Source organism: Branchiostoma floridae, chromosome 6, assembly GCF_000003815.2.
Source record: "Branchiostoma floridae strain S238N-H82 chromosome 6, Bfl_VNyyK, whole genome shotgun sequence".
Lineage (NCBI taxonomy): Eukaryota > Metazoa > Chordata > Leptocardii > Amphioxiformes > Branchiostomatidae > Branchiostoma > Branchiostoma floridae.
Genome location: NC_049984.1, coordinates 15123260 through 15145537, shown reverse-complemented (window position 1 = coordinate 15145537; position 22278 = coordinate 15123260). Strand labels below are relative to the sequence as shown.

Sequence of the window (22278 nt, the reverse complement as noted above, 5' to 3'; positions counted from 1 at the left end):
ATTGAACCAGAGAATAATATAGATTTCATCTTATCTACCTTTTGCCATGCCTTATTCTGTTATCTCGTCAATTTCTGATAGATTTAAATAAAAAGTCAAACTTTTAAAGGCGGCCCTCGTTTCCCCCATATACGCCCCTACCCTGTCTGTGTGTCGAGCGTGGGGAGGGGAGCCATTGTTTGGGATAGAATCTTGCAAGAAAGGTTGGTTTGTAATCCGCTTGCATCATCGTCATTTCTTCATCTCACGTCGTAATCAAGTTTTTAATGCTGAAGCAAAGTATACATAGAACATACATGTTATAGTTTTGGTTAAGCAAATCAGCTAGTTCTAGCGAAAATCGACACTTTATGCTCGTGTGTGATCTGAATGACTGACTCGATTTGTGAGCATGCAACGCTAACGTTGTACGTACGTCACTGAAGGGTAGGGAGCTCTATTTCACAGCCTGATAAATTTTACATTATTTCGATCACTGCAGTATGAATTGGTTCATAGAATCTACATTGTTTTGTGCACTGTTGCATCATAATTTGATCCGCGAAAGAAAAAGCGATTGCTGAGTGAAACTGAAAGTTTGTCGCTAGTGTGGGAGGGGGGCGGTAGTTTACTGTATCACACACTTGTAGCCGAAGACAGTTAGAAGTAGAAAGCAGAATGCTTATAGGTCTACGCAAACGCATCACAAACCCTAGGTATAAAATATTTGATTCTAGGACAAATTATGTACTAAAGCTTATGCTGAAATCGTCACATAAAAATAAATTCTTATTTTTCGTGCCAGCACAGTTGATGAACACAAAGTTGGATGCATGCAGAAAGACATACTAGCACTGTAGATATTCAAGTGTTTTGAGTATCTGACTGAGGTACAGAATTTTGTTGCGTTCATCCTACTCCAGGTCTAGGTCACCACCATGTTTCTGTACGCGCTGACGTTACAGCGTGCCACGGGCGTCACCCACGCCATCCACGGGAACTTCTCCGGCACACGACAGCAGGAGATCATCACGTCACGGGGGAAGATCCTCGAGCTCATGCGTCCGGACCCGAACACGGGAAAGATCCACACGCTCTTGTCGGTGGAGATTTTCGGCGTCATACGATCGCTGATGTCGTTTAGATTAACAGGTGGAACAAAAGGTGAGTCCACAGTGTACTTTCATCTACTTTCTAGAAGGTCATACTTGCATGACTGTAGGAGGGAAACGGAGATTACCTCAGTTGAAACAATTCTATAGATCTGAAGTTTCTGAGCCATATTTGAAGCAGAAATCATATTCAACTTGTCATGTATTTGCAGTGGAGTCTAGAGGTCTCCACAAAAACTGCGAATATAAACATTGAAAACAACAGTGAAAATTTAAAGGTTTCAATAGAAAATAAAGCCACAAGGAAAGTTTTGATTTACAGTTCTGACATAGATAGACGGGATAGATATTGTTAGCTGTGATTATTTTACAAAATATTCTTGTCACATTGATTGAAATGCTGAGAATGATGATCATGAGTCTTACCAATTTTCTGATGTAAAACTTGAAGAAAGTCTTCATGCTTTACCAGATTCTGACTCAGCCAGTGTGACACCCTCCAGAACAAAAGTACAACAGTTGTTGTTTTGCCCTTAAACTTGATCATATAGCATGTACTTAGGCAAACCCTTGCTCATACATGCTTGAAAATGGGTTGGTACTGGTTCAGGTCAATGTATATGATGCACCTAAACTGTGAAACATTAAATTAAATGTACTGTTATGCAAATATAACGAAATGTAGTTCTTTATAGATTTGCCACATAAATTTGAGATATAGACAGGATATCGATAACTTGTAATATTCTTGGTCTTTTCCAGACTACATTGTATGTGGCACAGATTCAGGAAGAATTGTCATCCTTGAATACCTTCCTGCCAAGAACAAGTTTGACAAGGTGATGTACATTGCTTGCTTACTTTGAGCATAGGTTACCCTGACAACTAAGTAGCAATGCCTTTAGATATCTTGTTTAGAAAAATAATCTTAGACTGTAATGCAATATAGTAATATTATAAGGAAAAGTATTTGCAAACATTGCAGCAGGGTTGTAGCCAGCCAGAAATCATTTTCCGTCCCCTCGATTTTGAATGACTGAAATTGCCCCCGGACCGTTCCTAGCTATAGGGGGGTCCGGGGGCAAATATTGAAATCTAGACCCTCTGAAACGCTATTTCCTGCATTTTGAGGGTTAAATTTTGCTCATAGAGGATGGAATGGGCAAATTTTTTTCCGTCCCCAGCTGCAAAAATCCTTCAAAGGACGGAAGGACGGGTGCTGGCTACAACCCTGCATTGCAGTGTTGCTGAACATAGCTGTTGTTCTTTAATTATGTAATCATGTTGTAATTATATATATAAGTTGCAAGAAAACCCCAAGCTTTAGTAAAGTTTGAATCAAAAATGAACAGGGTCACAATTGGATACTGAGGATGATGACTTTTACTTATTTTCTGATGTAAAACATGCAGAAACTTGTTGCTTTACCAGATACTGACTCAGCCAAGCAATCCATACTGTGACTCCTATGTGAAAATGTAGCCTAAAAGGTTACCTAATTCTAATGGTAAAGGAAAAGGCTGTCTTGCTAGGTTGCATTGTTTGTGTAACAGTTTTGCTCATGGATTTACGTTTTCAGGTCCACCAGGAGACGTTTGGGAAAAGTGGTTGCAGGAGAATCGTACCTGGACAGTACCTAGCTGTGGACCCCAAAGGCAGAGCACTCATGATTGGTAAGTTGTCTAGTATTGATCAGTCAGTGGCATATTTTGAATAGTACAGTCAAACCTGTACATCCTAAAAGTGACCACCTGTACATAAGGACCACCTGGCCAATGTGACTTTTTGTAGTACCTTAGATTTTTCCATTGATAATAAGCATTAATAATCCTGTCTATAAATATGATATCCGCCTGTCCACCTTTTCCCGTTTCAAGTGGTAGTTGGGCCATTTTAGCTGTACTTCAATGCAAAAAAGTGATACCTATGGTACTGTACTACACCTATTCTTATCAAATACCATGAAACTTGGTGACAAAATGTGTGGTCACATTGAAACGCTGAGAATGATGATCATGAGTCTTACCAATTTTCTGATGTAAAACTTGAAGAAAGTCTTCATGCTTTACCAGATTCTGACTCAGCCTATGTGACGCCCACCTATAACAATGCATAATTTTTCTTATTTTATGAGAAAGTTTTACAGTATTCTGTTTGTTGATCCATACACATTTATTGGAGCCAAATTGAGGGACAGAAGATCTGTTGAAATTGAAGTTGCCAATGCATCTGTAACAGATTCTTAGGGGTTGTGCCCATCTCCGTTTCTTGGGCTTCGCATTTGTGCAAGCCACTACGGTAGGGGGCTAGTCCACTGGTAGCGATGTCTGTTTTAACTCCAATACTCTTCCTCATTATTGCTGAGTGCTAAGCAGAGAAAGCAGCATGTGCCATTTTTGAAGTCTCGGTCGAGCATTGAACTCACAACCTTCCAAATGCCATGCAAACACTCTACCTCCTCAGGCATCTGTACATATCTCTAAATAGTTGAGCTACAATTTCCTGAAATACAACTAGCTGCACCAGTCTCCATGTTGACATCCGTGTGACAGCATGTGAAAACTCTTAGCATAAAATGTTTTGTCTCCCTACAGGTGCTGTAGAGAAGCAGAAGTTGGTGTACATCCTGAACAGAGATGCTGCGGCCAGACTGACCATCTCCTCCCCCCTGGAGGCGCACAAGTCCAACACCCTGTGTTACCATCTGGTGGGGGTGGACATCGGCTTTGAGAACCCCATGTTCGCTTGTCTGGAGATAGACTACGAGGTAAGCTAAGTTTCTATTATCCTACATTATACGTGCAGGGTTCTCACCACTGGTCCAGGATTTTTAACACTGAGCATTGGAGGAATCTTAGCACTTCAAGGCCACATGGCAAGTGGTGCAGGCATAAGCATTGTAATAAGGGGGATTGGGGTCATCCTCCCCCTCACCTCACCTCACCTAGTCCCATCCTCAACAGGAGGGTCAGGGACTATGGTTGTCTCCAGCACAAGTCTTCTCCATACATCCCTGCTCTTAGCCTTCTGTGTACATACAGCTAGGGAACCCCCTCAGCATTTGTAAAATCTGTAATCTCGGAAACACTGTTTTCTGCATTTTGAGGGCCAACTTAAATAGAATAAAGCCAACCTTATTTAAACTTTGTTACAAAACAAGAGAAAAGCCCTCTATACTGTTTAAAACACAGCATAGGAACCTTAATCACAGCATAGGGGACACAAATCACAGGGTAGGTGCTCCCAATGCTTAACTGCACGGGCACGAACCCGCATCATCCCAGGGTAGGACTGTGTACCTACAGTTTGTAGACATATTAGGTACAGGTGCAATGTAATATAGTTACACTCAGGTTGTAGTTAAGTATCGACCATAACATCTGGAGATGTCTATTACTTAGGAATGTAAAGCGTCATGTAATAATGCAATGATTTACAGGAATACTTTTTAAAAAAAAAATTTTTCTTCTTCTTATTTTGCTCAGGACGCAGACAATGACCCCACAGGAGAGTCTTCCCAGAGCACACAACAGTGTCTCACGTTCTACGAACTTGACCTTGGGCTGAACCATGTTGTTAGGAAGTACAGCGAACCATTGGAGGAACACGGAAACTTCCTCATCGCAGGTACATCAACATCAATGGAATAAAAAAGCTTACGACAAAGTAAAACTGTACAGACATATGTGACATTATTAATTTTTCAAAGAAGACATAGTCAGTCGAAGTAAATCTGTTTCAATCAACACAACTTTCAGTAAAACACCACTTCCATACTACCAGTTCTGTACTTGAAAAGTAGTGAGTTTTAGTTTTCAACATGATGAAAGCATGGCTCTCCTTGTCCTGTAATACAGAGTACCCTCTAGTAACCTCGGTATTATTGTTCAAAACTCTGGCTGGGGTTTCTACAATCCTGTCCCTAAGATCCAGTAGCAGTTTCTTTCCCCATCTAATATTTCAACAAAACCAAGATGGTAGATATACTTTTAGCATCTCAGAAGTTCTGCACTAACAGTGAGTTTGATACTGAATATGATTTAATAGTATTACGTTGTTCCTTAATGTGTATGTTGTATTCACCAGTCCCTGGAGGTAGTGAGGGGCCCAGTGGAGTCCTGATCTGCTCAGAGAACTATATCACCTACAAGAACTTTGGAGACCAGCCTGACATCAGATCACCCATCCCCAGAAGAAGAGTAAGGATTCTTTTCTCTCTTCTCATTGGTCAATTTTTGTTGTCATGACAATGTACTGTAAATTTTGAAATACTGTAAATGCAGAAATTTATGTGATGGTTTAAAGTTCATGATCACTGCAATTCTTTTTTTGTTTCTCCCTGCCTCCCCACTTGTCACAGTACTGAATCCACCCACAAATATTCTTTAAGTTTGACAGCAGCAAAAAATTTATAAATTGATCCTATAATTTATATTTCCTACACTAGACACATTCAAGCTGTAGAGTATACACAGCTGTTGAATTGTTTTCACGCTATTAATTCTTGCTGAAATTATTGTTTTACTCTGATTCTCCATTTTGTTCTCTTCTCAGAATGACCTTGATGACCCTGAGCGCGGCATGATCTTCGTGTGCAGTGCCACCCACAAGACCAAGTCCATGTTCTTCTTCCTGGCACAGACAGAACAGGGGGATATCTTCAAGATCACCCTGGAGACAGATGAGGATATGGTAAGGGATCGAACATTAAAGAGGAAGTTAATACTAAATAACCACCCTCACCTGGGCTAATCAAACCCCTGTCATTCCTTGCTTGGGGAGTTGTTAGGAGCAAAGTTATGGGAAAGTCCTGATGTGTGATGCTATCTTAAAACGCTAAACTATTATTATTATTTCCACAGACATAGTCATACTCATAAATCATCAAAGGATCTTGAGCCATCTTTCTAATAATCTTTCTTATCTTATAATGTATAGCAGTTGTCATCTCTTTGTTATGGTATATGTAATCAATCTTCAGTCCTCTCTTTTAAGCTGTTGGTGTGTTGGCGTATTATCTGATAAAGTCTTGTACAGTGCTTATTACTTAGGTAAGATAAGACATGATATGATATTGTACTCAGGTGTGTATACTGATAGCATCCATCAGTAATAATCATGAATGTGTCATTTTTGTCTTGCCTGTAGGTGACAGAGATAAAGCTGAAGTATTTTGACACAGTCCCAGTAGCAACCAGTATGTGCGTGCTCAAGACTGGCTTCCTTTTTGTAGCTTCAGAATTTGGAAATCAGTAAGTAAACGTTTTAAAAGGTTTTCCACCTGTTATATTATCAATCGTCTTATGTTAACTTTCATACCAGATATTCAATGATGAGCAAAGATGCAGTATCTCTAATAACACTTGCTCATAATAATTACAAAAACTCTTCACTGATTTTAATTTGAGCCTGTCTGTATCATGACTTTTTGCAGTATCTCACATATCATATGATACTCAGTAATAGTATTGCACAAATCTTTGCACAAAGTTGTTTTTTTAATGAAAGTTTACAAGTTGGAAGCATTAATGAAATGTATATAATCTAGCCTATATATTTTATTTGCAATTTTAATAAGCTTATGTTTTAGCATAATAGCTTAGAAACACTATGTTGACAATTTTGAAAACCATATATCCTTACACAAAATAAAGTGCTTACCAATAACTTTCGATCAGTCCTCTGATCCTTGTCAGGCGCTTTATGTTGTGTATGGATATATGGTTTTCAAAATTGTAACATAATGTTGACTACCGTCACAGATGAACTTGCATTCAAGCTTAGGAGCACTGTTAGAATGTGAACAGACTCAGGATGTTGGAGTGATACGGTTGGTAATTGACAGCTGGCATTTCATTTTTGGGTTTGTAACCTCCCTTCTTCCCTGTGCAGCTACCTGTATCAGATTGCACACCTGGGTGATGATGATGAAGAGCCTGAGTTCAGCTCGGCCATGCCCCTGGAGGAGGGGGACACCTTCCTGTTCACCCCCAGGGGGCTCAAGAACCTGGTGTTGGTGGACGAGATGGACAGCCTCTCACCCATCATGTCCTGTCAGGTATTACAGTAGATTCATTTACTTTTTCAGTGTTTTATTTCATGGTAGAGACAATTTAGTAATACATTGGAAATGCCTACTCTGATTATTTGTGGTGGTGGGCCACTGTAAAGAACGCTTAGTGAAAGTTTTAATGTTCACATTGATTTTTACTGAAATAAGCTCTTACTCATGATAGCATTTTTTGTACTGGCAATAATTATTCAATGATATAGTACAATATATTTGAGAAAATGGAATTCTTGTTTCTTTTTTATTGCAAAAGCTTTGCATGGTATCTTTTGTCTTTCAAGTAAAGCAATTCTTATCAGTCCAGTAGTATAATTTGAAAACCATGCAAATTTGTCTAAACCATTGAATTTTTCTGGACCATACCAGTTTTTCATAACTTGAATTATTTTAGCTTAAAAAATTTAAATAATAGTGTAGAACACTAAAACAACATTCAAACATGTCATCCACAAATGAACAAAGATCAAGTTATCTGACTTTATTTCATTGAAACCTCCCTGTCGCCATCAGATTGCAGATTTGGCCAATGAGGACACACCGCAGCTGTATGTGGCCAATGGGAGGGGCCCACGGTCATCCTTCCGGGTACTGAGACACGGTCTGGAGGTGTCAGAGATGGCCGTGTCAGAACTGCCCGGTAACCCAAATGCTGTGTGGACGGTCAAGAAAAATGTGGACGGTGAGTTGGTGACATTGCTACGCAGCCTATAATCAACAGACGTGTATGCCAGCAAGTATCAACTTCTAATGGTGTACAAAATATCAAAATTTCTCAGCTTATTAAGTTACAGGATTGACTTCTTAGTCATTCATGTATCAAAGATTTAATTTCTACTGGGAAAAAAAACATTTTCAAAGCACAGCTGATGTTTTTATAGTACCCTTCTTCAAAAGCACTGAAAATAAGTAATTTGTTCAGTTAAGCTGTCTGCTAATGAATCCAATAATCTGAGTTGTAATCAGGTTGAAGAGTGCCAATGATTAAAGGTAGATGATATGACAGAACTTTATATTTGTCCCATCTGTACTTTGTGCCAACCCTGGCTGGTATGTGGGTGTTGCACCCTACAAATGCCAAGCCCTATGTATTTCCCCCTAGGTCCTGACTTGTTGGAATAGGACCCCTGACCACTGGAGTGTAGGTAGACAGACAGATAAAAAGCTAGTCTGATTTTTGTTGATTCTTCAGTTGTCAGTTTAGGATATTCATGAAACTTAGTTGTTTGATGTAATGACTAAATGTTATACTGTGACCAAGTAACATACAAGCTGTAAGGGCCATTGCTAAGTGTTAAAGTAGCATTGTCGAAATTATCCTAGATACTGTTGTAAATCGTAGAAATTTTGAATGTATTCAGTATTGAAAATACATACCTAGAATGTATTCAGTATTATGAAAATCGATAACCATAGGAAGCTTGTAAGAAGTTTTTTAAAGTCCTAATTAACTGCTGTAATTCTTGATGGCAAATGCTATCACTTACAAATCTCTTGCCATGCCAACAATGTTAATTGAAATCCCTTTGTTCCTACAGATGAGTTTGACGCGTACATCGTGGTGTCCTTCGTGAACGCCACCCTGGTACTGTCTATCGGAGAGACCGTGGAGGAAGTGACGGATTCAGGCTTCTTGGGTACCACTCCCACGCTGTCCTGCTCACTGATTGGTGAAGATGCTCTTCTTCAGGTAACTATCCATCAAAGAATACATTTTTTGTCAGCATTATTTCTCTAAGGGAAAAGTAGCACATCATGTTGCAGTACACATAGAGATCAGTAGGTGGCAGTTATGTCTCATTGAGATACAGATTGTGTGAACATTGCAAGTTTCATCATCATAATTCTTATACTGCCAAGACATGTTTGCGCTGCCAAGACATGTTTGCTCTCCCAGTTTGCAGTTGTTTGCCATCACTATGAATACTATCTCAAAAGTATGATGTTTTTCCAACAATGAAATCCCCCTGTCATGTATGATATGTCCATCATCATAGTGGGGCGAGTTCTACAACCTTATTTTTTTTGGTAACTATCAGCAGGTTGAGAGAATCTTAGTCTTATCTATAAAATCATTTTTAATATGAACTTAGACTTAGAGGGATCATTTTCTGTTTCTGTCAGATTTACCCAGAAGGCATCCGCCACATCAGGTCAGACAAACGTGTGAACGAGTGGAGAACGCCCGGCAAGAAAACCATCGTCAAGTGTGCAGTGAACCAGAGACAGGTAGTGATAGCCTTGACTGGAGGCGAGCTGGTGTACTTTGAGATGGACCCTGTAAGTACTACCTTGCTGTATTTTTTCCTTCATGTTGGGATATCTATTTGTTGCCGGGTCCCAGGTTGATTTTAACTATGAGATGAAAAAAATACAGGGACCCCAAGCTTAGTAGCGGCAGGGTGTCATACGGGGCCACATAGTGGTCCCGCCCAAAAGTGCAGAAAAACAAGCCATAAACTACCTGGAGCATTGAGAAGACCTTGCAAATGACAGATCCACTGTCCAGGCAGCTTAAATCAAGAGCAACCAGACTGATGCGCATGGCAGAAGAAAAGCGGATCCAGAGAAAAGAACTTTGCAACAGACCTGTGTCAGTTTACAGATGTGCCCTATGTGGCAATGACTGCCATTCTCATACTGAAGGGCTGATATTGATAAGGATTTTACCATGGTCAATATTGATGGAAGGAGGCCATATAAAACTACCTGGAGGGGCCCCTTTTTTTTTTTTATAATGGGACCGTAGCATTACTTCTGGATAATCCCAGAACCTAATAGGCTCTTGACAACTGAATATAAATTGCTCAACCAGTATAAACTGTCCGTATAACTGTCATAACACATTAGCTTTGCACTGTCACATGAATGATTTGTCACATTATTCATCTAAATTTTAGATAACAAATCATGACAGATGTCTGTCTGTATTGATTTGTTGTTGTTTTTGTTGTTGTTTACCCCACCAGACTGGTCAGCTAAATGAGTACACAGAACGTAAGGAGATGTCAGCAGAAGTGATCTGTATGGCACTGGCTAACATGTCCATTGTTGTTGTTTACTCCACCAGACTGGTCAGCTAAACGAGTACACAGAACGTAAGGAGATGTCAGCAGAAGTGATCTGCATGGCGCTGGCTAACATGTCCATTGTTGTTGTTTACCCCACCAGACTGGTCAGCTAAACGAGTACACAGAACGTAAGGAGATGTCAGCAGAAGTGATCTGTATGGCGCTGGCTAACGTGCCAGTAGGGGAGCAGCGCTGCAGGTTCTTAGCTGTCGGTCTCACGGATGACACCGTTAGAATCATCTCCCTCGACCCTGCAGTAAGTATGACACATAGTAGATAGTTCAGATCAAGAAGATAATGAAAAATGATAGTGACCTCAAATAAGTTGAGCTCATTGAAGAACAAATCTTCCATAGGTTGTCATGGAATAGACGAATGCTTTGTTTTCTGTAACAGTAAATACAGGTTCAGTGTACTGCGAAAATTCCCCTAGCTCTTTTCTACAATTATTACAATGAAAGGTGAACCACAGCTTAAGGTCTCAACACAGTATTTGTCCATGACCCCCGTCCCCAATAGTAGTCCGGGTATAAAGTAGTTATCACAGTACTTGAAAAGACTGTAGTTAATCTTCTGTGTACAACAATGAGGTCAGGCTATTAGCCAGGCATGCGTCAACGCGTCATCTGGACGCACCTTTCTTAGAATAACAAGAAATTTGATGCCCCTGGACGCCCTATACTGGGGAGAAAATCCTCTGACAAGCATGAAATTCTGATTGACCAGGGATGATACCAGGTCATCTGTGGTCTTCTACTGTGACATCTGTAACAGTATTTTTGCCTCTTTGGATACCTTAGAATGCACTGCTTTAACTGAAAATCATCAAAAACTCAGCACCATGGAAGGTGGATGCCCCCAGACTTGTATTAAGGTGTTTCTTCTAAGACCTGCGACTCTCTGAAGTGCATGCCAGTTGACTGAGTGACAACATCCTGCATTAAACCTTAGTTGCTCAGAGGCAGAGTAGCTCATCTCTAGACAACATGCCCTACAGTGATGCTGCTAATAAGGTTTTTTGATAGAATATGGGCTACAATTTCACCACATACTTTGGACATAGTTTAGAAGGGATTACCTTGTGCAATTTTCGTGTGAATCACTAGGGGGTGCACACATCCAAAGAGATGCATCCAGTAGTGTAGTTGAAGAAGTGACTGGTCTGTTACTGTTTTTCCTCAGGACTGCCTGCAGCCATTGAGTATGCAGGCCCTCCCAGCCACCCCGGAGTCCCTGTGTATCTTACAGATGGGAGGGGGAGAGGGCATCGACGACACCGGGCCCAGGAACACTATGCTGTTCCTCAACATTGGCTTACAGGTCAGTACAACAAGATACAGTTTCCATACCTCTATTGTTATCAGGTAAAAGTGTATCTGTGTTGTTAAACTGGAAGAATGTTGCTGCCCTTCAGCTTAGCAAACCAGCTTTACTTTACATGTGACAATTTATCGTACAACATCGAACTTCCTGTTCCTTTGCACATCTACTATAATCTAGCAAGATTTCTGCTCTGTGCTGTTGGTGTTGGTAACTGTTAAAGAAAATATACAGGAATCAAAAATTCTTTTCGTAATACATGGCATCGTCAATTGGTCAAAACAGCCAGGAACTTCCTACCAATGGCCATCTCTGTTAAGTGAAGATTGGTGTGTCTAGATATAAATGGCCTTGGTAATCGGTCACTTGAATTTTGAAGAAAAATTCCAGCACGGATGAACTTAAATGCTAATTTATGAAAGACAACTGTCATAGTTTGAAAGCTCTCTGTAGTATCTTGAGTACCCTTCCTCTATCCTTGCTGGTCGGTGACTCCCGGCCCCCTGGCATTGGTTCTTGGAAGGGAGAGTGATTGGGCAGGGAAATACCAATTCCTCCATGGGTGTTCAGTCCCACTGGTGGAAGACTCCCTGCTACACGCACACTAACACTTCTTATCTTTATGTTTATTCTGCCTGTACTGCTCATATTCTTCTCCTATATCTCTTAATGCCAACTCTTTTACAATGTGCCATAAGACCACCACTTTATAAAAACAGTGGATCTAAAGTGATATACTAATTGAGCATCCAAAAATTATACACTCAAGCTGTACAGGTTTTAAGACTGACAAGACATTTTTGTAATGTGGTTGTACATGTATCTAGCAGAATTGTGAAAAGTTACATGTCAGGGCTCGTGACTGCGACTAGATTTGGTCGCATCGCGACCGTAATTTTAATAATGCGCCTATTTTTGAAATGATGGTCGCACGGCGCGCCAATAAAAAATGAGCAAAACATAAAGCTTGCCGGTACGCCGGACCGGTTCTGGACTTGCAAAAACGTTTCGGTTCAGGCAGGCTTTTAGCTAGCCATCCGTACGGGCGTACAATGTACGGCCTTTGCTAAAAAAGCACAAAATGTACGCCCTGTTTTTTGGATGTACGCCTTTGGTACGCCCTTATTTTCCCCCGAAAACTTCGCTCAAAGTTCAAAATTTGCCGATTCCGCCTTTCACCGAGCCGCCATTTTGATTCTAATTCAAATCTCGCGCAAGTCTCGCAGTAACTCACATCTCGCGAATTGCGAGAGTCGCACCCCATTGGCCATTTCGGCGTGACGTAGCTCGCCCGGCCGCCATTATTGGTGGAATATCTGATATCCCCGCTGTTTTCGCGGGAAAAATCACGCAGGAAAGCTTCGAAAGCGTGTAACTTTGACGAAAACTCATCGAATGCCTAAAGTCCTTGGTGATAAGTACATGTATAGGATTGTTTTGGAGTTTTTTTGTGCTTTTTTGTCGGTGGAATGCGGGAAAAACAACAGCTAATGTGACGATGACAAACTGGGGAGGGGGGCGGTTCGGTGTCGGCACTGAATTCGTAGAAAATGTTGAACGGAGGTCGCGATTTTTTCACGGTTCCTTGAGATATAACTTTTGTTGTAGTCTTTATTTTCAAAAGACTGATAAATGGATGTTGTTTGTTGGAAAAAGTTCGCTTAATTTGCCCTTCGAACACATCTTTTTTGCTATATTTTTTCAACTGAAATAATGAACTGTTTGTACACAGATTTTTCTATATAAGTTAACACTGATGTTACAGGCTACAAGTAAACCTCTAATTTTTTAGTGCATCTATTTTCAGCTATATTCTTAACAAAGTAGATACACAAAAGAAATACAAGATGTACCTGACAGTCCTGGCTACACTTTCTCCTCTGTTGGTTTGCAGATTTTCTTGTAGACTTCTTTAGTTTGTTGTTGTTGTATATGTAACAGCAGTCAAGTTTAACCTTTGGCAGTAAGATAAATTTACTTTCCCTGATTGTATGTATTAACTCATGAAATATTATATTGTAAGAAATCAGTGTTATATTACTTGAAAATGATCTCATGTATTTTCTTGTTTCTTGTTTGGTTACTGCCTTACTGTGTAACACCCCTAATATTCAATGCCATGGATTAAGGTCTGGACTCATTAGGTCTGGACCTGAACCTAAAAGTAAACTCCGGATTCTTATCTGGACCTGAACCTAAACGTGGGTTTATACAATGTATGTAGTAATGGCTGCAGAACTAATCCGCGATTAGAAAAATCAAGCAACACGCCGGCTGATTTGAGCATTCATGAATAAAGGTTCAAACAAGCATTTTGTACAGGATCAATGCTTTTTCTGTTATAATCTATGCAAATACTTAATTCCAGGTTTAAAACATTGATTTATAGGTCCTGGAGTAATACTTTGTATGGCTTAAGACGTTAGCTTGTGCTCCTAACTTTTTGCTGGCGCTCCTAAGTTTTAAGAGTTAGGAGCGCCACGCTCCTAGGTCAAAAAGTTAGTCTGGAGCCCTGCATGTATTATGAAACTTTTGTGTAGTTCCTGCCTGTAAGTTGCTAGCAGTCTCTCTCTAAGTCTGGTGTATGTAATATAACTTTTGAGTACATTGTGATAGACTGGAAGAAAAATCTCTACAAAAATGTTAAGCAAAATTTCTCATGCCAACTCCATGAAAGTTCTTCATTGTTGTTATTCTGCATTATGATTTGGGGTAAATTGCTTTGCAACATTAGAATCTGACTCAATGTGTTTCACTCTGATGTCCCTGTAGAATGGTGTGCTCCTGAGAACAGTGCTTGACCAGATAACAGGAGACCTGTCGGACACGCGCACACGGTACCTCGGTTCCCGGCCTGTCAAACTCTTCCAAGTCAAGATGCAGGGCAACGAAGCTGTAAGTACAATCTCTAAGACTTCCTCAGTACCTCCAAATGTTTAATCTAAAAGTTGCAGACTTTTTGTAAATGAAAATACTGAAATGCAGAAATGTTCCTAGTAGTTTTATGTTCGCGTTTTTTGCAGTGGCCACTTCACAGCAAACATAAAACCACCACTAACAGTTTTCCATTGTAGTATGTGACTACAGTCTATGGTACCACAAAATACCATTGAATTTAAATGCATTTACAGTAAGACCATACATGAAATTACCGGCAACTTATAATATTTCCTTTTTTTTTACCTTCTCCCTACTCCGTCATTTTCATCCTCACGATTCCCCTTCATATTTGGAAAATGGTTCAGACTTGTATACCTGCAAATAAAGTGTTTGTCATAGTCCCATACTGCTGTTCCAGCCATATATCTCAACTTTTTTGTAACGGCAAGGATGTTATTGTTTTGTAGGTTCTGGCCATGTCCAGTCGGTCGTGGTTGAGTTACACGTACCAGAACCGGTTCCACCTGACCCCCCTGTCGTACGAGACTCTGGAGTACGCCTCGGGCTTCGCCTCAGAACAGTGTCCAGAGGGTATCGTAGCCATCTCTGCTAACACACTCAGGTGAGTACTATAAATTCTCAAGTTTGAAGAGACTTGATTTTGTGTTTGGTGGGAGGTGTTCTCTGTCAGATATGTTTGGAGTGGGCAAACAGTACCTTGCAGACTCAAGCAGGGATCGAAATACTTTTTTTTTGTTACATGCAAAATTGCAAGTTGGCAAAAATTTTACGTGCAATTTGAAAAATTTACATGCAAAATACAACTAGGCAGCGATGGTGACGAGTATCGCTAGCTTGAATCGGTGAATTTTGATTACATCTAGTAAAGTTACCAGAGAAAGTTACTGGCAAAAACAAGAAAGAATAAAGACACACATCCATTTGTCTTTTTGTCTAAGAGTAGGGGGTCTAATTCCTCAGTATTTTTCCAATAGGCCAGGTATTTTCAACATGCAAGATTGCAAGTTCAGAATAATTTTACATGCAAATCTCAAAAATTATGTGCAAATTGCAAGATAAGTATGTGTAGTTCGAACCCTGCTCAAGTGACATAAAGTCTATATCAATGATTCGGTGGAACAGAAAAAGTGAAGATTTGGAAAGTACAGTAACTGTTGTAAAACTTGCACATCAAAGGTATCAGGGTAAACAACTGTGCATAGGTCATGTGGCATGCATAGTCTGGTGGATAGTGGCCCTGCCTCTGGAACCAGAAGTCTTGAGTTTGATTTTGGCTGTGTCGCTCACCCGACATCCATGCTACAAGAAAGGCATTGTAGTCCTTAGGATGGCAAGTTAAGCTGTGGTCTACTGTTCATTGTGCTTGTCCAAAAGAGCTAGGGGAATGTCTCCAATACAATGAACATGTACTCTCACCTCTCAAATAGAAGTACCCCCTGGAATAAAAGTACCCCCCGGACAAATCTTCAAAATTTAATAAAAGTACCCCCTGGAATAAAAGTACCCCCCGGAAAAATACAAAATTGACATGTAAACTGTGCTCATGCTACTTCAGTCATAAGCAGGTAGGCTCTTTTTATTCATTTATGCCTGAGTACCATATCAGTTAATTGTATAAATAATGAACAGAATAATTCCTATGTTATTGCACTTTTTTTCTTTATCTGAGTGTCACAACATCAACAAAGATTATAATAAAAGTAAAAAATGAATGAAAATAAAAATTGAAGAAATAAAAACAGAACTTTATTTTATAATCATTGTTACAAAATAACATTTTGAAGAAACATTCCAACTTAGTAGAATACCATATTTTATTCACCACTTGTGCTATTTTCAATGTTGCAGAAACCAAGGAGGTCATAGACACTGCCCCCTATTAAAAGATAACGGTACTGCAGAAAATATTCATTCTCTCGCGCATTACCGCGAGATTCGGCGTGAGTTGATAAATCCAACATGGCGGATGTTTTCGAGCCGATTGAACGCTGTGCTTTATTTTGGAAGGATTTTTTTGTTGCTGGAACATTAAAACAAGTTGACTACGGGTGAAAAATAGTGGAAAAGTATTGGTAACTTTTTAGTTTGTTTGGTTGGTGGTTAATTTCTGTGTTTTGATCGAGAATTTACGGATCTGAGTGACTGTGTGTGTAGCATGTGTTTGAGCTCGGCCTATGGACCTTGATGTTTGGCAATGTTTTCGTCTTTGTTCAGCGCAAATTTCAAGATTTTTGGAAGGTTAAATATGGTCTAAAACAAAAAGGATATATGTGAGTGCAGTACCGAATCACTTATTTTTGGACATGAACCGAAAAGTTTTTGCAAATCCAGCACCGATCCGGCGTACCGGTACGCATCCCTAGTTAGGATGTTTGGGTCATACCGCTAGCGGCAGGGAAATCCGCGCTGCCTCGTCCGAAAAATAGTGAATTTTAAGCAAAAATACAGCGGAAATATGGGCAGAAAATACCAAAGTTTCAATATTTTTGGGGTCCCTGGTTAGTAAAGAAAGCCTCAATTTGAAAAAAAAAATAAACGTACCGTCTAAAATAAGGACGTACCGAGTGGATTTTGAGGCGGAAAAAAATAAACGTACCGGTACGTTTATTTGAGAGGTGAGAGTAAATACTGTACATAGCGTCTGTCTTCTCTGTCACGACCAGTGGAAGACTAGTTTTTCAGGGAGCTAAATAGTAGAATGAACGCTGTGTGACATCTTCAGTACACAATGACCACTACCCTTCCTATATTCTTACCTTGCTGGTCGGTGACTCCCAGCCCCCTGGCATTGGTTCTTGGAAGGGAGAGTGATTGGGCAGGGAAATACCAATTCCTCCATGGGTGTGCAGTCCCACTGGTGGAAGACTCCCTGCTACATCATGTATTTTGTATGTTTCATGTCTCGGTTTACCATATGATCACTCAACTGACTGACCAAGAAGTTATGCTAATAATCTGAAATATTGATACGATGATGATGCCAGTAAAATGGAGATGATTCTTTAAAAAAAAAAGAATTCAAGTAGTCTAATACTTAATCCATGTCCCTATACAATGAAACTTCAAATTTACTCTTTTGTCTGTATTTGCCAGTATAGCTGCCCTTTGGCATAACATACCGACTTGGGCAGGGCAGCAGAAGGTGGTTTTGTTACCTATCCTGTCACACCTAATCTATGTAAATTCAAAGTGTTGTTTAAAGCTATTTAATTAGGTTGCCCCTACTCTTGGTGATAACAAATTCCACTCTACTTTTTCTATGATCCTGATTTTGGGTGATTTTCCACAAAATCTTAATATAATCAAGTAAACATTGCTGGCATACTTTTCTGCTATAATCCTAATTTGTTGTTTTTCCCCTCAGAATTTTGGCCCTAGAGAAACTGGGAGCTGTGTTTAACCAGATCTCCACCCCCCTGATGTACACCCCCCGTAAGTTCGTGATCGACACCCAGAGTAACAACATCATCATGATCGAGACAGACCACAACAGCTATACCGAGGCCACCAAGGCACAGCGTAAACAACAGATGGCTGAGGTAAGGGCAGTTCAGTCCAAAAAACTTACAGCAGAAGTCACACTTTCTCATTATAGTTATGAGTTATAGCCCAATTATTTTGCAGTCCCTCTTTAGATATTGCACAGTGAATAGTATATTAATTGGTCACGTCTTATTCCTGATGTGAAAAGTTTCTGTAAGGCATAGCCAATTTATCTGGGATGTGTTACTAATTACAGTTAATTTTTCACATCCAGTCGTAGTCGAATCACACTTTCATTACTACTCGAAACACCTAAGAGTTATATCTCTTCTTTCTCTGTTTTTGACCGCATGTGAACTATAGCTTAAGACCTAGTTTCTCATATTCCTTTGTCATCATTGGTGGCCATATTGCCTAAAGCAAAGCTATTAACCTTTCAAAGTGCTGAAAATATGACGTAAAAGTCTGTTTTTTTTTACAGCATTTGAACTATGGCTTAAGACGTAGTTTTTCATATTCCTTTGTCATCATTGGTTTCCACATTGCCTAAAGCTAAACTATTAACCTTTCAAAGTGCTGAAAACTTTGACGTAAAAAGTCTGTTTTTTGACTGCATGTGAACTGTAGCTTATGACCTAGTTCTTCATATTGCTTTCTCACATTGCCAACTTGCCCAAAGCAAAGCTATTAACCTTTCACGGTGCTGAAAACATGACGTAAAAAGTAAAATTACTGTCGTCATTGTGCTGTGAAGAAGCCAGAATTGCTGCGAGGGACTGAAAACGCTCGACTTTCAAACATTTGACGAACAAGTAACGGTAGAAACTAGAACATTCACACTTTATATTTTTCCAGCTGGGCTAGGTAGATATTGGAAAGTACCTGCATATCAAAGCCTGCAAAGGAAGAAATGGGGCTGGCCCCAAGGGTTATTGAACATAAATGGTTACTTTGTTATCTAGCTCTGTAAACCTCTTTGTACATAGTCTCTTTAACCTTCTTGTTAATATCAAAGACACCACTGTATTGATTTCAAAAGGCTTTGTACAAAGCCATGAAAAGCCAGAAACTAAGAATGACCATCAATTTCACCATTAGCCCTCTTTTGTCAATAAAATGCCAGTCTTTGATGTTGAGATGATCAAGTACTAGTAGTTGTCTTTCTCAGTAAACCCGTTTGTACATAGTCTTTTTAACCTGCTTGTTAATATCAAAGATACCACTGTATTGATTTCAAAGCCATGAAAAGCCCAAAAAATTGAGGTTGACCATCAATTTCACCAGTAGCCTTCTTTTGTCAATAAAACGCCAGTCTTTGATGTTGAGATGATAAAACGGAGACTTTCTTCCCGGTAAACCCACAGGAAATGGTGGAAGCAGCAGGGGAGGAGGAGAAGGAACTGGCGGCGGAGATGGCAGCAGCCTTTATTAACGAGAACCTGCCGGAGGCCACGTTTGGTTCCCCCAAGGCAGGGCCTGGGATGTGGGCATCCGTCATCAGGGTTCTCAACCCTATACAGGTAGGGGAAGGAGCTTAGGCCCAATCTAGACACAGTTTTTACCGATATCTGTGGAGATGTATGGAGGGATCTGGAACGTTGGCCGCGGGACACCAGTGGCGCTTGCAGTCATAAACAGCTATATAGCCTAATGAGCCCGCGTTATATGCTAATGAGCCCTCTTGAAGTTGTGACGCATCTACACACACGCGGAAGATGTTGGGGACCTCTGCTAAGCTATCGGGGACCCCTGCTAAGCTATAGTACGAATGCTCTGGACCTTTTGGGAGAAATTCTGCCGATATCTTAATGGTGATATTGCAGTTCCATCTAGACGCTGACAAAAGCTGTCCGCGAGAAGTTGTCAGCTCGCAGATATGAGGAAAAACTGTGTCTAGATCGTACCTAAGATTTGAAACTTTTGCAGTTGTTTTATTGGGGCACTTTTTGTAATGATTGCCCCAATGCAAATTCAAAACTGTTTCAACTGCAAATTTTAAAACACCACAAAAGCTGACTCGGCTATCCAACTGTGACATGAAAATACTTCAAAGATCAATTTAGTACTTTGAAAAAGGAATTTCAAGGACTTCTTGACAATAAATGTGTACAGTTTGAAGAGCAACAAAGAATCGCTACTTTAAACCAGGAAAAAGAGTTACAAGCCATTTAAGAATTTGAAGAAGATACATCTTTGCCCTTAAAGCTAAATTTGCAAGGATTTCTTTGTTCAAAAACTGGTTTATTAGATACTTGTGAGGGAAGTACACTAGATTAAGTGTATGTAAGATCCATTACAGCCAAAGACAAATATATGACTGATTTTGTTTTACTTTGTAGGGAAACACATTGGACCTCATTCAACTGGAACAGAATGAAGCTGCATTCAGGTATGTTTTCTTTACTGTGTCTTAACAACGTGAGCTTTGATGCATGACTGTATAGAATGATGTAGTTTTTTTAGAAGATGTTTGTTTTTCTTAGCCCTACTCTTTTACATTTGTATGCATCTTACTGTTTCATGTTGCATTGATGTTGTGTTCATGTTGTATTGCATTGGTTGTTACAGTATTGTCCACTTCCTGTCTGAATGTGTGACATTACAAAAATGTAGACTTTGGGTCATTTCAAGTTGAAAAGGATCAGAGGACTTATCAAAAGTGAGCTTGTTGGTAAGCACTTTATATTGTGCACGGATTTAAGGTGTAAAATTGGATCATAAACTCAAACTGTGTTTCTCTCATTCTCCAGTATTGCCATCTGCAAGTTTGCTAACAGAGGCGAGGACACGTTTGTTGTTGTCGGCACAGCGAAGGACATGACCATGAACCCCCGCACCTGCTCCGGTGGGTTCCTCCACACATACCAGCTCGTCAACAACGGGGAAAAACTGGAACTTATACACAAGGTGGGACCTGTTGGCATTATGTGATTCATGTAGTAGGTAGATAGATGGCTTTGTGGTCAAGGTTGGTTACATGCAACAATGTAGAATCTCGGTTCTGAGTTCAAATCATTTGCATGTTTTGCCCATAGCAACTTAGCACTCACAAATATTGGCCCTCAATTCAGATGAAAATGCGTACAAAGCTTTGGTTTGCAATGTTCTCTCGTATGCATAGGCCAGCCACGCTAAGCCAGAGGTCCTGTTTTAGTAGAGCCACACCTCAAACATGTTTCAAAACCTACCACACATAAAAGTAGGGGTGGGTGTGACCCACTCCTGGTGTGAGTGGGTCAAAACCTTATAGTATGGCATGGTCTTGAAAATTTACCTGTCACATAAATCAGGTAAAAGGATTGATAACAAAAGCTGGTTCTGAGCCTTGTACCTTTACAATAATGTTCCCACAGACACCAGTAGAGGATGTCCCAGGAGCCATCAGTTCCTTCCAGGGCCGGATACTGGTGGGGATCGGGCGACTGCTGCGGATCTACGACCTCGGCAAGAAGAAGCTGCTCAGGAAGTGTGAGAACAAGGTTGGTAGTAATCCGTAAGATGAATGTATTCTTATTATACAGAGTATCCTATCCTTAATCTACAGCTTTAGGACTATCCCTGTGTAATAGAGTATAGGAGTAACATGGCTATCAACTTTCAAATTTTGACCTCATCGTGCTTTTGCCCAAGTGTCACACCATCCAAATGTACCACCTTGCCCTGAGCCTGATACAGTTTGTCACTTCTGTTGAACTTGCAGGTGTTATCAAGTTGGCAAATCTTTTTCAAAACAATATTAACGTTCTATTGCCATATGATGCAGTGTTTTTTTCGTGCTGTAAATGTTGTTGAACTGCAGCCTTGGAACCTCAGTAGATCTGAAAAGTGTGTCATGATATATGGTACTAGGATTCTTACTCGATGACATGCAAGTATAGTACTCTAAATTAACATTTCGGTAGAAATGGAAAATGAAATATTTTGCTGTGTTTTGAAAGTTCACAGTTCTATACTGAAGTACAGAAGTATTGACACATTCATGGTGACATAAATTGGGTATGGAGCGGTCACACCAAAAACTGGGAAAATTTTAACCACTGCCAATATTTCAAGTAAGTTGAACTTTGAAATTTCCTGCAGCACGTGCCAAACTTCATCATGTCCATCCACACCATGGGGCACCGCATCTTTGTGAGCGATGTTCAGGAGTCCTTCCACTTCATCCGGTACAAGCGACAGGAGAACCAGCTCATCATCTTCTCTGATGACACCAACTACCGCTGGATCACCTGCTCTACACAGCTGGACTATGACACTGTGGCCGCAGGTCAGGCTTTTAGCTAGAATCTTATTATAGGGGGTCCAAATTTCTTGGTGAGTCTCGGTAAGTGATATGGGCACTACT

General features: G+C 40.2%; 1 protein-coding gene across 2 annotated transcripts in view; it reads left to right on the top strand.

Moving 5' to 3' along the window:
• Positions 1 to 97: 97 nt before the first annotated feature.
• The window catches only part of LOC118417072 (splicing factor 3B subunit 3), a 54263-nt gene continuing 32082 nt past the window's right edge, over positions 98 to 22278 (top strand). Inside the window, exons 1-23 of one of the 2 annotated variants that reach the window (XM_035822445.1) lie at positions 98 to 203; positions 903 to 1143; positions 1854 to 1930; positions 2671 to 2764; positions 3686 to 3858; positions 4577 to 4718; positions 5178 to 5290; positions 5646 to 5783; positions 6240 to 6343; positions 6984 to 7149; positions 7672 to 7840; positions 8697 to 8848; positions 9283 to 9438; positions 10330 to 10485; positions 11412 to 11549; positions 14322 to 14444; positions 14897 to 15051; positions 17815 to 17989; positions 19298 to 19453; positions 20273 to 20322; positions 20684 to 20840; positions 21287 to 21412; positions 22014 to 22200. In XM_035822445.1, coding sequence (XP_035678338.1) covers positions 918 to 1143; positions 1854 to 1930; positions 2671 to 2764; positions 3686 to 3858; positions 4577 to 4718; positions 5178 to 5290; positions 5646 to 5783; positions 6240 to 6343; positions 6984 to 7149; positions 7672 to 7840; positions 8697 to 8848; positions 9283 to 9438; positions 10330 to 10485; positions 11412 to 11549; positions 14322 to 14444; positions 14897 to 15051; positions 17815 to 17989; positions 19298 to 19453; positions 20273 to 20322; positions 20684 to 20840; positions 21287 to 21412; positions 22014 to 22200 — 3133 coding nt within the window. In that variant the 5' untranslated portion in view covers positions 98 to 203; positions 903 to 917. The remainder of the gene's footprint in view (positions 204 to 902; positions 1144 to 1853; positions 1931 to 2670; positions 2765 to 3685; positions 3859 to 4576; positions 4719 to 5177; positions 5291 to 5645; positions 5784 to 6239; positions 6344 to 6983; positions 7150 to 7671; positions 7841 to 8696; positions 8849 to 9282; positions 9439 to 10329; positions 10486 to 11411; positions 11550 to 14321; positions 14445 to 14896; positions 15052 to 17814; positions 17990 to 19297; positions 19454 to 20272; positions 20323 to 20683; positions 20841 to 21286; positions 21413 to 22013; positions 22201 to 22278) is intronic. The other variant, XM_035822446.1, reaches the window with a different exon arrangement.